The sequence below is a fragment of the Mytilus galloprovincialis genome, chromosome 4, assembly GCF_965363235.1.
Source record: "Mytilus galloprovincialis chromosome 4, xbMytGall1.hap1.1, whole genome shotgun sequence".
NCBI lineage: Eukaryota > Metazoa > Mollusca > Bivalvia > Mytilida > Mytilidae > Mytilus > Mytilus galloprovincialis.
This window is the reverse complement of record NC_134841.1, coordinates 87,755,447-87,772,107: the sequence shown is the minus strand read 5'-3', so window position 1 is coordinate 87,772,107 and position 16,661 is coordinate 87,755,447. Positions and strand designations below refer to the sequence as shown.

The following is a 16,661-nucleotide window of genomic DNA, read 5'->3' as shown; positions in this document are numbered from 1 at the left end:
ATATCATGTTAGCACTAAGAATAAGAAAACATCATGCATGATGATGTTTGTTTTAGGTACATATTACACTCAGTCTGCTCTATTTTTGTAAGAAGACTAACACATTGAAGACACTTATAGTATGGGGGTTTTATTCAAAGGAGCAAATTTTAAATGTTCTTCATGCATTTTTATTCTTTCTTTAGAATATCTAGATCATTTGTGAAAGTTGTATAAAATTAAGGTTATCAAAGGAGAAACAAATTCTTAAATCAATCGAATCTCAAGCAGTTAAAGTCATTAGGCCTTCTTATTCAGAATCACTACAAGGATTCATTTCAGATTGGATAAAAAAATAAAAACCAGTTGTATTTGAATTATTATTCTGTAGTGAAACTTGATATTCAGTTCTAGCAGTATAAGGATATGATGTTTTATAGGTAATTTCCATAGTTAATGCTCAAAAAGATAGTTGTATCATAAACTTACATATTACAATCATGAATAGTGCAAATATGGTAGCATTACTTTGCAATATCTCCTGGAAATTCTCCCCACCCCCTTTTTTTAAAGAAAATTGCCAAAGAACACTTTGGTTTTTCTGGGTTTTTTTTTTTACCATTAAGAATATTCACTAAGAATGATAACAGAAATATACATGTATGCCATTGGTAAACTTGTTATTTATGTGTGTATGTTCCATAAATTGGTTTACAGACTCACAAAGATCTTTCCCGCTGAGTATGATTACTCAATATATACTAAAGATCCGTTTCTTACATCAAATATTTAATTCATTTAGGATAAAAACAAGTTTACAGGCATGTTCGCAAGAATTATGCAGAAATATAATAACAAACACCTGTCTAGGTCAACATCACAGGTAACTGTGTGTCTTAACCTCTGCATACTGTAGAATTAATCTCACATTTCTTAACACATTTTATTTTTAATATACTAACTCAAATGTTAGATAATGGTGAAAGCTAAATATTAACATAGTCTCTTGTGTAGAGTTGTCTCATTGGCAATCATACCACATCTTCTATTTTTATACATATAGAATTTGACACATTTATAACCTTAGCACAATTTTAAAGTACAGTCCACTCTTGTTATCTTGAAGTCAGCCAAATCAGATAAATATTTATAGATACCCATGGTTTGACTCAAGTGAACACTGGTAGTTTTACAGAGTCCAAGGGACCCAACTCTTGCTTAGCTTGGAAAGGCTAAAATGTTAAAAGGGATTAAATTAAGAAGGATAATTTTACATCCATGATAATTATTTATGGAAGAAACTCTTTGCAATGAGCAAAGTTTCTATGCAAAATGAAGCAAAGTTTTTTCTTTATCCTTAAAATTTTCAAATTCAAGATCCATAGAGTATCTTGAAAAAATGCTTTTTTCTAATTCATCTTTTGACTTATGTGCATTTTTCAAGTTTGAAATAAAATTGCAGTTAAAATACTTTTGTTTACCTTGGGACTGTAAATAAGGTTCCTGTCAACCAAACCTTTGTCTCATCAGGAGGTGAAATACATATATCAGTTCAGGACCAAGAGAAAATTCAAACTCAGCCGAAATTCCAAGACAAGGAGAGTTTACTGTACAATTTATTACATACAGTAATTAGGTTTTTCCATTTACAATTTAGAAATCAGTTTATATTTGCATTTTTATGAATTACTTTTTTCTATATCACATGTACAGGTGTTTCCTTTGTATAAAGCTGCAGGATTGTTTACATCTTTTTCACATTTTGGGATATTCACTTTTTTACTTAAAAGAATTACAAATCTACCTTTATGTGGATTGTAAATATACAAATATACTTTAGGTAGAAGTCATTTTGAAATAAGTTTGTCATACATTGTTTCTTGAAACAAAATAACAGAAGTGATATATACAGTAGTATGTTTGCCAGCATTTAAAATTTTTTGTATATTAAAATGTATGTATGATTTATGTCCATGCAATTATTAAGGCATAATACAAGTTGTTATACTAATGTTCAAATATTTTATAACTTATAGAGCAATCTCAATCTGTTTTCATGAATGAGTTACAACTGTTGACTAGAGTTCAAACATCTATCAGGTTTTACTGTGATTTAAAAATATAAGAAATGTGTCTTATGAAATGTACAGGAAAATGTATGAATTTGAAAAATTGTGGGGACAAAATGAGCCCATCATGCATCAAAGTCAAAGATCATGGTTAAGTGATTGCAATTTAAAAAAAAAAATTGTAGGAAGTATGTAGCTTGTCTTTGTCCCTATCTCCATCAAATTGAATGAATAAATGTTTAAAAGTCTCGCCAATAATGTGATCTTTCAAGGGACGCTCCTCTGTAAAGTACCCTTGATTTTTAACATGCTCACCTTAATTCTTCACAAATTATGTAACTATTATTTTGGCAGGATTGTACAATTAGTTAACTAATTCATATAACCAAATACATTAATATGAATACATTTATATATATATATGTATTCATTTACATATATTACAAATGATATTCAATCTTATGTATATATTTTAGATCTTTCATTTATCATGTTCACATGAAGTTTTAGATTTTACTGAACAAAATAATATTGATGTTTGTACTTGCCTTAGTCAACCCCCACCATCCCAATCCTAATCTACAAATTCAAATGTATTAAAAAGTTGTTTATTTTTTATTTGCAAAAACTTTCTTAGTCTTTTTTTACTCTATGAAAAGGCTGACATTTTTTATTATAAATGTTCAAGAAGCTGTCACATTACACAGTTGTATGGTTTCAGAGTTTCATTTCCTGTTAAAAGGAACATTACAACTGTAAAGGTAAAATGTTGGAAAGTTTATTTTCTTTAGGAGTAAAAAACAAAATGCAGGATTTTATGTAAACTAAGTGTTCACATTTTTCATTGCATTTATAGCCTTATAGGTGAACCAATCATAAAGTCATTTCAATTTGATTTTCAAAGACTTTTACCAATGCAACGACAATGTTGTTTATTTGCTTTTTAATTAAATGCTCTAGTAAATGGATAAATTCTATTGGTATCAGACATAATAAAGTTGTATAGATCAATTTTTAAGCTATGATTTATAGTTCACAGCTATTGTATGAGCTCTTGAGAACTAACTACCAAACAAATATCATGAGCAAACCTATTTTATATCATTAGAATTTTTAAATCATACTATTCAAAGCAAAATAGATTTATTTTCCTATGTCAACATAGAATCTTGCTCCATTTTAAATATTTGATCAGGGCTAATAATCCCAGGTGTTGTGACATTTGTTGCTTGTTTTTCTTGCTGAAAGAAAGGAAAATCTTCAATAAAGACTTTTACACAATAGATTTGATGTTTTTGAAAGTACATTAAACTGATTGATCTTTTGTAGCCGTAATGCATTTATTGATCCAACTGTTAGTATATATATTAGTGTTTTTTTTTCAATACTGAATTCAATAAAGTCCTAGCTTAAAATAGATCTTTGAAGCATACAAACATCTCATAATTTACTAGAAAATTAAACTATTGAAAAGATAGATACATAGACGACTGCTGGCACACAACTACTTTTTTTACTTTTATAACTCAGCACTGTGTTGTTGCCCTAGGAACAAGCTTTGAATATTTCCTACACTTGCCCTTCAACCTCCCTTTATTCAACTATTTTAAAAATCGTATTAAAGCAAATGGACATATGAAAATCAAAAGTGGTGGGATTAATATCCATAGAGCATCTCCAGAAAAACATATAATGCAGTTGAATTCAAACCTGTCATTACTTAATTTGACAAATATTTATTAATGTAGAACCCATGGGGGTAATTATAATGTACTTAGGATTTGTCACAAATACAGAAAGTGCTTAATTGCAGGAATGTCTCTGAAATAGTTAAATAAATTTGTAAAACCCCATGTGTATTTTGATATCCATCAGCAGTTATAAACCCTTGATGTTCCAAATCTACATGTCCATTACAAAATATAAGAACAACGAACACAGATTCTCGAGATTCCTGTCTTCAGCTGTTTAAAAGAGTTTTGAAATACAGAGCACAAATATTTTTTTTATAGACCAGAGTGATTCCCAATGCCTTGATAATCTTCAATACGTTATGTTAGGAATGTATTAAAACCAATAAATTATTATTCCTGGTGTACCTAGCCCATATATAATCTTGTAAATATATACAAATGTTGTCTGTTTCCCTGTTTTGCATGTCTGTTGTGTATTTATAGGACTATAACCACCCTGACCATGAACACGAAGAAAAGAAAATTACTTCAACCCAGGTAATAAACTGTGCATAGGTTTTCTAATGAATTCCATTGTGTACTTGTTTATCATAACTACATGATATAACTTTATTTATTTAACATTGTTATATATTTTAAATATACTCATTAACATTTGTATGATGCATTCTCTTACTGAATCATGGTAAGCTTATTTTGTGACCTTATTATTTATTTTCTGTCGAATACAGGTATGCAGAATTGTCATATGTTCTACTTTAAGTTTCTTGTACTTTATTACTATAAGCAGCTGCTAAAATTTTGCATACTACCTTAGATCAGTGAACTACAACTGAAAATCAAACAAATAATTCATTTATCTCTTTAATTATCTGAATTATTTGAACTCAATGTGGACCAATTTGATAACAGGCCCATAATCAAAAATCTAAATACATGTTTAGATTCAGCATATCAAAGTACCCAAAGAATTCAATTTTTGTTAAAATCAAACAAAACTAAATTTTGGACCCTTTTGACCTTAACCCTTATGATGTGGTACATGTCATATGACGGGGGTACCCAGACCATCGTTATTTGGCTCCAATGGAGTTCCATACTTTTAAAAGGCAGCTTTATGATTCTTATTTCGAAAGTTATGCATGTTCCCTCAACTTGAGGCTATCTTTAGTCATTTTTCTCATGTATAAATTGCATTTTGAGCACAAATAAGGACTTGGAAAATTGAAATCGGATGAATCTCGGTTTTCTGGACAGGTGGGCTTCCCTTCTGTGTCTTACACAGGAAGTTCAGAGTTCAAAATGAATCTTTTTGTACCTGATGACCAGCTTTGGGGCAAATTCAGCAAGGTGAGTGTTAATATGGATGAATGCACTTAAAATGGGCAAAAAACATATAAAATTTTTCTTATAATTGCCAAATCTCTAATTTTACTCCATAGATTTTTCTTTAAAAACTATATGTTGTTGACACATAAATTTCTGTTTTAATGATATAAAATAATCATATGGTCACCAACTTCGTTTTTGTCTAATTATCAATTTGTCACCTTGTTGGTAGTAAAAAATTGTCAAAAATCAATGTTTTTTGGCCTGCAACGCTGCAATGTTACGATTATTTCAACGTTTTATTAGATTTTTTTTTCAAAGAACACAACTTTGAAAGATGTTTACCGTAAAAACGAAGTTGGTGACCCTATCTTTATTTTGCATCATTATAATGGAAATGTATTTATCAACAACATATAGTTTTTTAAGAAAAATTTATGGAGTAGAATTAAAGATTTGGCAATTTTAAGATAAACTTTAGAAGGTTTTATGCCGTTTTTATGTGCTTTCTATACAAATGTTCAACAATTTTGTAAAAATTCAATGAGTAATATTCTGAATGATAAATGAGATAAATGCATTTTTAGATTTTCAGTTGAGAGTTGTATGCAAAGATTTACTGAAATCTGTGACATAGCCCATTTACTGTAACTTGACCTTAATCTAATATGCATGAAATTTTAGATTTTACATTCTGAGTCCTAGTGTTTTAGTCATTAAAAAAAGGGGATTTTCCCGTTTTCTAATGATATCTCAAGAATGATTTAAGCTGTTTTCATGGAACTATAAATGAATTGTTTATATCTATTGGTTTGAGGTCCCTTTTGATTTTTTTTTTAAATTTTATATTTTACTTTTCACAGTTATTGAATTTTATTTATTTAAAAAAGAGAAATTTTATTTATTAAAAAAAAGGGGATTATCCAGTATGACTACAAAAACTAAAAAAATGCTTTAAGCAGTTGTCATGGAACTTTGGGATATTGTTTATAATATCAACTGGTGCGAACTCGCTTTCGATTTTTATAAATTTGAGATTTTATGTGTCAGAGTTATGTAGTTTTAGATTTGAACAACAAAATCAAACAAATTCACATTCTAAAAACCCTCAAATACTTAGAATCCCTGTAAAATGATTCTGTGTAGATTTGGACCCAATCAATTCATATTCTTATTCAACAACACACATACACAAATATCAAAACTACAATTAATCTTTTCTCCTGCCCGTATTACAAACATATGCAAACATCTTAACTGCAATTTATTTGCAATTGGAATTAGGTTCTAATGAATTTTGTATTTGTACATGAGAATTTGAAATTTTAGTTTTAGAAAAATCTGTATGTTACTGATGAACAAACTAAAATAGCAGAGAGAATCAATATTGTGCATTTATTAGGAGACTTTAACATACTATCTCAATAAAATCAAATAACTTTAATTACTGGTTATTTAATAGAGAGTTTTCATGAAATATAGTTAAGTACAATAATTGATGTATAGCATGTAATCCAGTAAAACTGTTGGTGTTGTTTGTTGTAGTCAGTACTGTTATTGTTTTTCATTTATTGCTGTTGTATAAATTAGGTCATTGGTTTTCTGTTTTGCTTTATTTCACAATTTGTCATCCTGGGGCTTTTTACTATGATGTGTGGGTTTTGGTCATAGTATATCCAATCTTTATTTAACACCATTCAATGTTTTGTCATTAGAGATTTTTAAATTTTAAGGTCATGTGCAAAGCATTTCTTAGAATTGCATGGCTGGTAGGTTTCATAAATCATAATGTGATTTATAAGAGTAGCGCTTGTGCTTATAGTCATCATACACTTCTTATTGTACACTAGCTTCAAACATCATCAAAAGCTCAGTCATTTAGAGAGGTAACAAACCATATTTAAATTCTGAGTTTTGAAAATCACACAATTTAGAAGATTTAAGCTTTATTCACATTCAATTTAGGCTATAGACCTGCAAAAGAAACAGCTATTTAACCATAATCAGAGAGGTTATGAATCATGCTGTCGATTGCTTATTATTTGTGGGAGTCTGTGGATTTAGTGGGTTGTATGGGTAAATCACAAGTTTAAATGTTCAACAAAATACAAATACTCTATAAACTTGTATGCAGACCTTAGCAAAATCACAAAATCTAATATCCAAAAAATACAATTTTCCTCAATTCACAAAAATAAATGGTGTCAATGAAAATGAATGAATCCGTTATATTTGAATTGTGATTTTTTGAGATTACAATGATGTAGAAGATTATGTGGTGAAGTAAATTACCTTTGAGCTTTAGGGTCGCATCTGTCTGTTTCAAACAACATTGAAAGCTAAGAAATGGTTAGACTTGAAATTCTTGTTTGATTTGATAATTACCAATCATAACAATTTGTTATATGTTTTTTTTAAATTCTTAGATAGTACAATATGTATTGTAAGGTCAAATTTCTTATTTCTTCCCAGGATGTTGTATTCTCTAAAGCATTTGATCTGTACCCAAGAGATGGTGGTAATTTCCATGTGCCAAGGTATGTAGATCAAAGATGAAAACATTGTTATCCACCTATAAATGTTTATCTCTGTTTTAAAACTCCAATCATTAATTTTCTAATCGAAAATATTTTGATCAATGTAAAATTGACATACATGTATATGATTGATGGGAATGTTGTGTCATGTATATCTATCCATTTGCATTTTATCCCAAGAATTTGGAATTAAGACAATACAAGAAATGTTTCATACCCGCAGGGCAAAGTAAAAGAATGGTGAAAAACATATACTGTTAAAAACAGAAAAACTAGATTTGGCTTAAAAGATTCCAGCAAAGACCAAAGTTGTTCTCCAGTTTAACCAATGATACAACTTGCTGCTACAAAAAATATGAACCAGTAAAGAGCATGGAATATAATGAATTGGTAAAGAGCATGGGACATAACTGCTCAGCAACAACTCATGTCCCTCTAAGGGAAATAACTCGTGCAAATAAATCTTTTAATCATAAAGCCCATTATGGAATAGGCAAATAGTGACCTAAGTTTACTCACTCTACTGATCTATTTGTCCAAGATCCTTCAGCCATTAGTACACTTAATTATTCAAGTATTAAGTGGGTAACGAAGTCAGGTCATAGTGAACTGATTTAGTTATTCAATCAATTATTATATTCCCTGACTGTGGCTGATATATTGTTGTTATTCAGTAGGAACTTTTATTAACTTCTGGCAGTCTCCACGGTATCAAGTTTATATCAAAAATTGATAAAGACCTCACTTCATTTGATGTTTGGATTCCAATTAGTCCAATTTATTCCTTATCCAAATATTAATTATATTTTATATAGCTTTTGGTTAATGAACTTTGATAACTAATTAATTGCACTGAATGTTTCTTTTTTATGCCTATGGCACATACAGCTCTGAGACATTAATAATGTAATTGTAAACAGTAAGCACAAATCATTTATATCCGTTTCTTTTATAAACTGTAGAATTGAATAGCTATTATGAGTCCAGATATTTATATACTGTTTTTTATTTAATCTTGTCTTTGTATTTTAGTGCTGCTCTTTTAAAAACCTCAAGAAATGCAGAAATAGCCAGACATGTAGTAGTAGCAGCAGTTCCTTTAAATATAGCTGATATCACTCAGGAAAATGATTACTGTAAAGGCTCTGTAAGTTAGAGAATCACTACAGCAATGTAATTAATATAGCTGACATCACTCAGGAAAATTATTACTGTAAAGGCTCTGTAAGTCACTATGGCAATACACTGAGGTCATATTACTTAAAAATATAGTTTCTGAAAAGGCACTCTGTAAATCATCAAGAAAATCAACCCTGTAAAGTCTCTGTAAGTCACCAGGAAAAAAAATATCATGTAAAGGCTATGTTCTATACATGCCAGGGATAATTACACATGGTCACATAAAAATACATTGATTCTAGTGAATTATAATTTATTGTGACATTGCAATTAAAATTACAATAACCATTGTCCAACTTAGTTTGCATATAAAGTTTGATTTGATTGGTATTGCTTGAATCATCAATATATTGTGTTTATAACTTTGGATATAAATGTACAGCAAGAAACCTAATTGCAGGAAAAAGATATAATCAGAAGCAGAGGTTTATCACCGGCTGCTGTCAATATGAAAGTAAAAAAATAATAGCTGAAAGTCAGGAAATTGCTTTCGGCTAGTAGAAGTCTTTTCATAGATTGCTGGCAATTATAAAATAAAAATGTTATCTTTAGAAACAAACTTTTACACTATGGCACACATATAATGGTACTTGGTATCTTTTTCAGTAACCTAAATTACATGTTAATTTCAATTATGTTTCCCTTCAAAATAGGAATAAACATGGTTCTACCCTGAATTCTGCCTTTTTTTGTCTTGAACAGGCCTGTCAAGACCAAAACAATGTATCAATTGATGTAGAATTATGCAATTACTGTAAGGCTTCGTTGCATGCAATTCAGATCAACATTTTACCTTGACCTTTGACTTTTAGGATGAATTATTAGTTTATTTTGCAAGTAAGCTTGCATGGGCCTGAACTTTCTCATCTTTAAATAAATATGTTATTTGACATATATATTAAAAAAAAATTTTAAAATCCACATTAAAATAACGGTAGTACTTATGATTAGAATTAGAATTTCTGATATAAAAATTGCATAGATATGTTTTTTCCACCTATATAAAGTTATGAATACCATCCATTACTAAGAAGGTGTTTATTTATAAGGTTATTTAATATGCAAATGTCTGTCCTGTTACGTGAGCGATTGGATCAAAGGTCCAACACAATTAGATATATACCACCGAAACTATCTTTTGTATGTATTTTTTTGGACTGTTTAGATAATTAAGTACAGCTATTTGTAAGATCCAGACAAGGGGTGATTCATGTATGTCTCAGAACTGCTTTATTCTTTTACACAATAGGCAGCTAGGATTGAAATAAAGTTTGCAAGCTTATTTTTTTTTTATTTTGTTGAACGGTTGCTATGGAAACATGCAGCCATTTTTTTGAGGAATTTATGATGAAATCAGACATGAAAATTGGAAATTGTCTACTTTTTGATGGCAGCAATTTTATGATAATGACAATTTCAAGAAAAAATATAATTTCAACATATAATTTAGCATTATTTCAAGTTTATATTCTGATGTTGAGGTTGTGAAATTTTTTTAGGATAAAAGTTTCAAATAAGAGTAAATATAATGATCAATTAAGCATTTGTTTTTTTTGGTCCATGTCCCACCCCAAAAAAATCTATATATAGATGTATCACCATAAACAATGGATCCCATACCATCATGAACAAGTTTTTACCTTGTGATTTGACCTTTGTTATTCGATTTTTTCTTGTTGTCTTCATACACCTAATATTGCTCCTAATAAGACTTAAATATATATGACATTCATATCAACAGTTTTATAGAATCAGTCATTCATGAACTAGATAATAAAAATCTTATAGAAAGTGCAGATTTTTGCTTACATGGTAGTTGTGGTGGAATGTTTTTCTTTCAAACACAGATATCAGAATAGAATGAAAATTATATATTTTGAGATATGCAGTGACTTTAGGATTATTTTTTATATTTCCAGTTTGATGAAGACCAAAACTTTAAAACAAAGAGTGTACTATGTATGCCAATATATAACAGTGATAAAAAGATTATTGGTGTTACGCAGCTGATCAACAAAATCAACGGAAATCCATTCAACGAGAGTGATGCAAATACTATAGAAGTAAGTTTTTATTCTCTTTCCTCCATATATTTACACAACTAACTTTCGTAGCATATTTGAATCAAATGGTGAAAATAATGAATTAAAAACTTGTATAAATGAAACATTAAAAAAAAGAATCATCACATTGAAAATAAACAAAATTTACAAAGTTTGGGAAATTTTATTTTATTCTGTATTTGTTTAGTTAAAGATTATATACATTTAGGAAGGCCTTAATTTTAACAGCTTCATTTCCAGTTTTTATTTGTCAAACACTATATACAATCTCAATAGGAACAATGTTGAAAATTTTGTCAGAAACCTACTTTTTATGTTTGAATAAGCATTAACATTGAACAGATTGAAATTAATTTTTCTGCCCCAATTATGGCATTATGTTTTCTGGTCTGTGCGTCCATTCGTCCTTCCGTTCGTCCGTCCATTCATCTGTCCGCTTCAGGTTAAAGTTTTTGGTCAAGGTAGTTTTTGATGAACTTGAAGTCCAATCAACTTGAAACTTAGTAAACATGTTCCCTATGATATGATCTTTCTAATTTAATGCCAAATTAGAGATTTTATCACATTTTCACAGTCCGTTAAACATAAGAAATTATAGTGCGGATGGAGCATCCGTGTACTTGGGACACATTCTTGTTTGATATTGAAAAAATACAACATCGCATGCAGTTTTGTGAGTTGAGTCCATGTATTTTCATCTACTGAGAAGATGATTTTTGCTTCAGGTAAATTAACCAATGAGTGATAGATTTCTCTTGGGAGAAATTTAAGGTCCTAGTGAATAGACTACAGAGACAACAATAATTATTGTATTTTTTCAATTTGGTTAACTGAACTATCAAAAGTTTAGATATCTTGACTAGTAGGAGATGACTATGTGAAAAAGTTTCATTTGGTTTGCAATAAACGGATCTTTTTAATTTTAGGCTTTTTCAATTTTTACTGGACTTGGAATACATAATTGTCAGATGTATGAGAATGCATGTAAACTAATGGCCAAACAAAGTGTTGCTTTAGAAGTCTTGTCATATCATGCTACAGCACAGAATGACGAAACAGAGAAATTAATGGTAAAATATATTAAATGGATGTAGATCTAGATTGAAGAAGGCACCATTTAGATATCACTGGTGTGTTTGTGTCATTTTGTGTTTTTACATCACAGCAGGTTATAGGTGTTCATTTTTTTTTCAATTATTGATGGAGGAAAACATTGGATAGACATTTATTATATGCTATGCACTAATTTCCTTTAGCACAAACTTTGAATAATAGTAAATGGTCAATGTATTAATGACAATAATATTTGAATTTTCATTTTACTTAAGACAAAAATAACTGCCAAATGTCTATATATAAGTCATAGTATGTCAAGTTCTTTTTTAAAATATATACTTTTGCTATGAAATAAATGAAATAAAACACTTTCAGTTTTATTTGTTTTAGTATTTACTACATGCAATTGTTTTTTTTCTTTAGACATGTGATATACCTGCTGCTGAAAACCTTGGTTTATATACATATGAGTTTAATGATCTGCCAATGTCGGAAGATGAGACACTAAAATCTACAATAGCCATGTTCAGAGATTCAAACATAATCAAGAATTTCCGTATTCCTTATGATGTAAGTGACTTTATGTACTTTCCACAGCTTTAACTATACATAGGGTTCATCACTAGGAAAACCATATAAATAGCTAAGGTATAGAAAAAGCTCACAAAGACTTCTCCCAGTTAACCCATGCTGAAGAGTGTGATTTTTGGTAGTACAGAATGTATAAATAGGTTACCACTTTTTGTCACAATGGGGATATTTGAATTGATGCCTAGATTTTTTAGGGAGTGTGCCACACTCTCTGCTAATATAAGAACCCATGTAACATTTATTGGAGAGGTGCCTAAGTAAAATGTACACAGCCAATTTTGCATAGGTACTATTTTTGTACTTAAAATCTGTAGTACTGAAAATTTACTTTTGATATTAAGTACTATTTCTTTACTTTAAAATTATTGTACTATTTGCGTACCTGTATTTTACAGTACTTGATTTGTACTTAAAATTTTGGTACAGAAATAATACCAAAAGCGATCACAATATTCCATGTTTGGAAATCATAACTTTAAGAGATTTGAAATAGACATACCATCAAAATGCTGAAAATGTAACGTTGTAACCAAAAATATGTAGTACTTAAATTTTCAAGTACAAATCAAGTACGGTAAAATACAGGTACCTAAATATTACAATAATTTTAGAGTAACAAAATAGTACTGAATATTAGAAGTAGATTTCGAGTACTACAGATTTTTGGTACAGACATAGTACGTATGCAAAAGTAGCTGTGTAGCTAGCAAAACTGTCTACATCTTTCCAACTTAATTTCCCAGGGGAAGTTAAAATTTCCCTCATTTTAAACAACTTTAAGTTTATTCTTCTTTGCTTAACCTACCTATAGAATTTATAGTTCATGATACTTGTATAACCCCCCCCCTAAAAAAAAAAGGAATATTGCAAAATCAACTTTTATGATTATAAGACCAATTGTTATTATATATTTTAGGTGATATGTAGATGGACCTGTAGTGTAAAGAAGAATTATCGACCAGTAACTTACCATAACTGGAGACATGCTTTTAATGTGGCACAGACCATGTTTACAATTCTATATGTAAGTACTGTGTAACTTACCATAACTGGAGACATGCTTTTAATGTGGCACAGACCATGTTTACAATTCTATATGTACGTACTGTGTAACTTACCGTAACTGGAGACATGCTTTTAATGTGGCACAGACCATGTTTACAATTCTATATGTAAGTACTGTGTAACTTACCATAACTGGAGACATGCTTTTAATGTGGCACAGACCATGTTTACAATTCTATATGTAAGTACTGTGTAACTTACCATAACTGGAGACATGCTTTTAATGTGACACAGACCATGTTTACAATTCTATATGTAAGTACTGTGTAACTTACCATAACTGGAGACATGCTTTTAATGTGGCACAGACCATGTTTACAATTCTATATGTAAGTACTGTGTAACTTACCATAACTGGAGACATGCTTTTAATGTGACACAGACCATGTTTACAATTCTATATGTTAGTACTGTGTAACTTACCATAACTGGAGACATGCTTTTAATGTGGCACAGACCATGTTTACAATTCTATATGTAAGTACTGTGTAACTTACCATAACTTGAGAAATGCTTTTAATGTGGCACAGACCATGTTTACAATTCTATATGTAAGTACTGTGTAACTTACCATAACTGGAGACATGCTTTTAATGTGGCACAGACCATGTTTACAATTCTATATGTAAGTACTGTGTAACTTACCATAACTGGAGACATGCTTTTAATGTGGCACAGACCATGTTTACAATTCTATATGTAAGTACTGTGTAACTTACCATAACTGGAGACATGCTTTTAATATGGCACAGACCATGTTTACAATTCTATATGTAAGTACTGTGTAACTTACCATAACTGGAGACATGCTTTTAATATGGCACAGACCATGTTTACAATTCTATATATAAGTACTGTGTAACTTACCATAACTGGAGACATGCTTTAAATGTGGCACAGACAATGTTTACAATTCTATGTATAAGTACTGTGTAACTTACCATAACTGGAGACATGCTTTAAATGTGGCACAGACCATGTTTACAATTCTATATGTAAGTACTGTGTAACTTACCATAACTGGAGACATGCTTTTAATGTGGCACAGACCATGTTTACAATTCTATATGTAAGTACTGTGTAACTTACCATAACTGGAGACATGCTTTTAATGTGGCACAGACCATGTTTACAATTCTATATGTAAGTACTGTGTAACTTATCATAACTGGAGACATGCTTTTAATGTGGCACAGACCATGTTTACAATTCTATATGTAAGTACTATGTAACTTACCATAACTGGAGACATGCGTTTAATGTGGCACAGACCATGTTTACAATTCTATATGTAAGTACTGTGTAACTTACCATAACTGAAGACATGCTTTCAATGTGGCACAGACCATGTTTACAATTCTATGTGTAAGTACTGTGTAACTTACCATAACTGGAGACATGCTTTTAATGTGGCACAGACCATGTTTACAATTCTATATGTAAGTACTGTGTAACTTACCATAACTGGAGACATGCTTTTAATGTGGCACAGACCATGTTTACAATTCTATATATAAGTACTGTGTAACTTACCATAACTGGAGACATGCTTTTAATGTGGCACAGACCATGTTTACAATTCTATATGTAAGTACTGTGTAACTTACCATAACTGGAGACATGCTTTTAATGTGGCACAGACCATGTTTACAATTCTATATGTAAGTACTGTGTAACTTACCATAACTGGAGAAATGCTTTTAATGTGGCACAGACCATGTTTACAATTCTATATGTAAGTACTGTGTAACTTACCATAGTTGGAGACATGCTTTTAATGTGGCACAGACCATGTTTACAATTCTATATGTAAGTACTGCATGGTGAAGTTTTCATTTATAAATCGATTTCAAGTAGTTACATCCTGATCTGTCAGATTTTTTTGCATTTTTTATTTTTCTTTTTCTTTATTTTGGCTAGATTTTATTTATGCCCAGTTGAGCAAGGGTGGGGTGTTATTTACACCTATCTGATTGCAGGATTTTTGCTGCATAAGAAGTAGAAATTGTTTTCTTGAATATTCCTGCAATATTAATCACTGACTATATAGGTAAGCAGTACCAAATTGGACAAGCTCTCAGTATTCTACCATACTATAAATGGATGATACATGGTTCTTAGGATGAGAAAATTCATAATATTTTACAATTCAGGCTTATTATGAAAAAACACAATCCACCTCACTCCCAGTATGTGAATGGCTTTCAAATACTGCCCATTCTCTGCTAATGTCTAGAGTTTATTAATTATTCTATTCATGTATCTACAAGCAAACAGAAATCAATCAATCATTTACAAATGAATTTATTGATTAATATTGATTGTCGTTTGGATGATACCAATAGCAATAGTCAGGTTGATGAATATTGATCAAAATAACTATCATGAGCCCCAAAAAATAAATAATTGTGTTTTCTGCCTCCCTACCTACCCAAGATTTTCATACTTACTCGAAACGCTTTTTTTGAAGGCATTATTTAAGAAATTTCTTTTTCTTCACTCATATCTTGCAGTAAAATATTTTGTTTATGATGACTTTATTTGCTGAATGCAATGACTTCTCTTATTTTCTTGCCAAACAGAAAATTTTGTCATTACAATGCTATTTGATATTGTAAACCAAATATTTGAATGATTAACAGGTACAAGTATGCTTTTAAGAGAATACAGGATTGTGGTGTCAAGGTATATTTGTTATGCCTAACAGAAGTTCCAATGGAAACTTTGTTATAAACATTGTCATAATATCTTTTCCTGTTGGAACAAATATTTTATATCCGTTAGGAACAAATAATGTAATATTTATTCCTGTGAAAAAAATATTCCAGAATATATTTTCCTTTTGGAACTTATGTTATGAAGAAACTTCTATTCCATGACAGTGGAAGTCTGACTAAACAACCAACACAATATCGTTATTCAAACAGGCACATGACTCTTATTACATGTACATTTAAATCTTGTTTTATAAGTTTGGAGTTTGAACTATGTTAACTACTAAATGAAAGAAAATACTAATGAGCAAGGAGCAACCTTGTAGCTTACAAGAAAAAAAATGGAAATTGTTATTTTTCTGTTTTTCTGGACACTTTTTAATGT

At 30.1% G+C, this 16,661-nt stretch overlaps 1 protein-coding gene across 4 annotated transcripts in view; it reads left to right on the top strand.

The window, feature by feature from the left end:
* Positions 1-16,661, top strand: part of LOC143073295 (cGMP-specific 3',5'-cyclic phosphodiesterase-like) — a 63,768-nt gene that overhangs the window by 11,508 nt on the left and 35,599 nt on the right. For 2 of the 4 annotated variants that reach the window (XM_076248712.1, XM_076248713.1), the window contains exons 6-13: positions 782-862; positions 4,226-4,279; positions 7,544-7,608; positions 8,641-8,755; positions 10,707-10,850; positions 11,777-11,920; positions 12,330-12,476; positions 13,414-13,521. In XM_076248712.1, the coding sequence (XP_076104827.1) occupies positions 782-862; positions 4,226-4,279; positions 7,544-7,608; positions 8,641-8,755; positions 10,707-10,850; positions 11,777-11,920; positions 12,330-12,476; positions 13,414-13,521 (858 nt within the window). The remainder of the gene's footprint in view (positions 1-781; positions 863-4,225; positions 4,280-7,543; positions 7,609-8,640; positions 8,756-10,706; positions 10,851-11,776; positions 11,921-12,329; positions 12,477-13,413; positions 13,522-16,661) is intronic. The other 2 variants (XM_076248714.1, XM_076248715.1) reach the window with 2 other exon arrangements.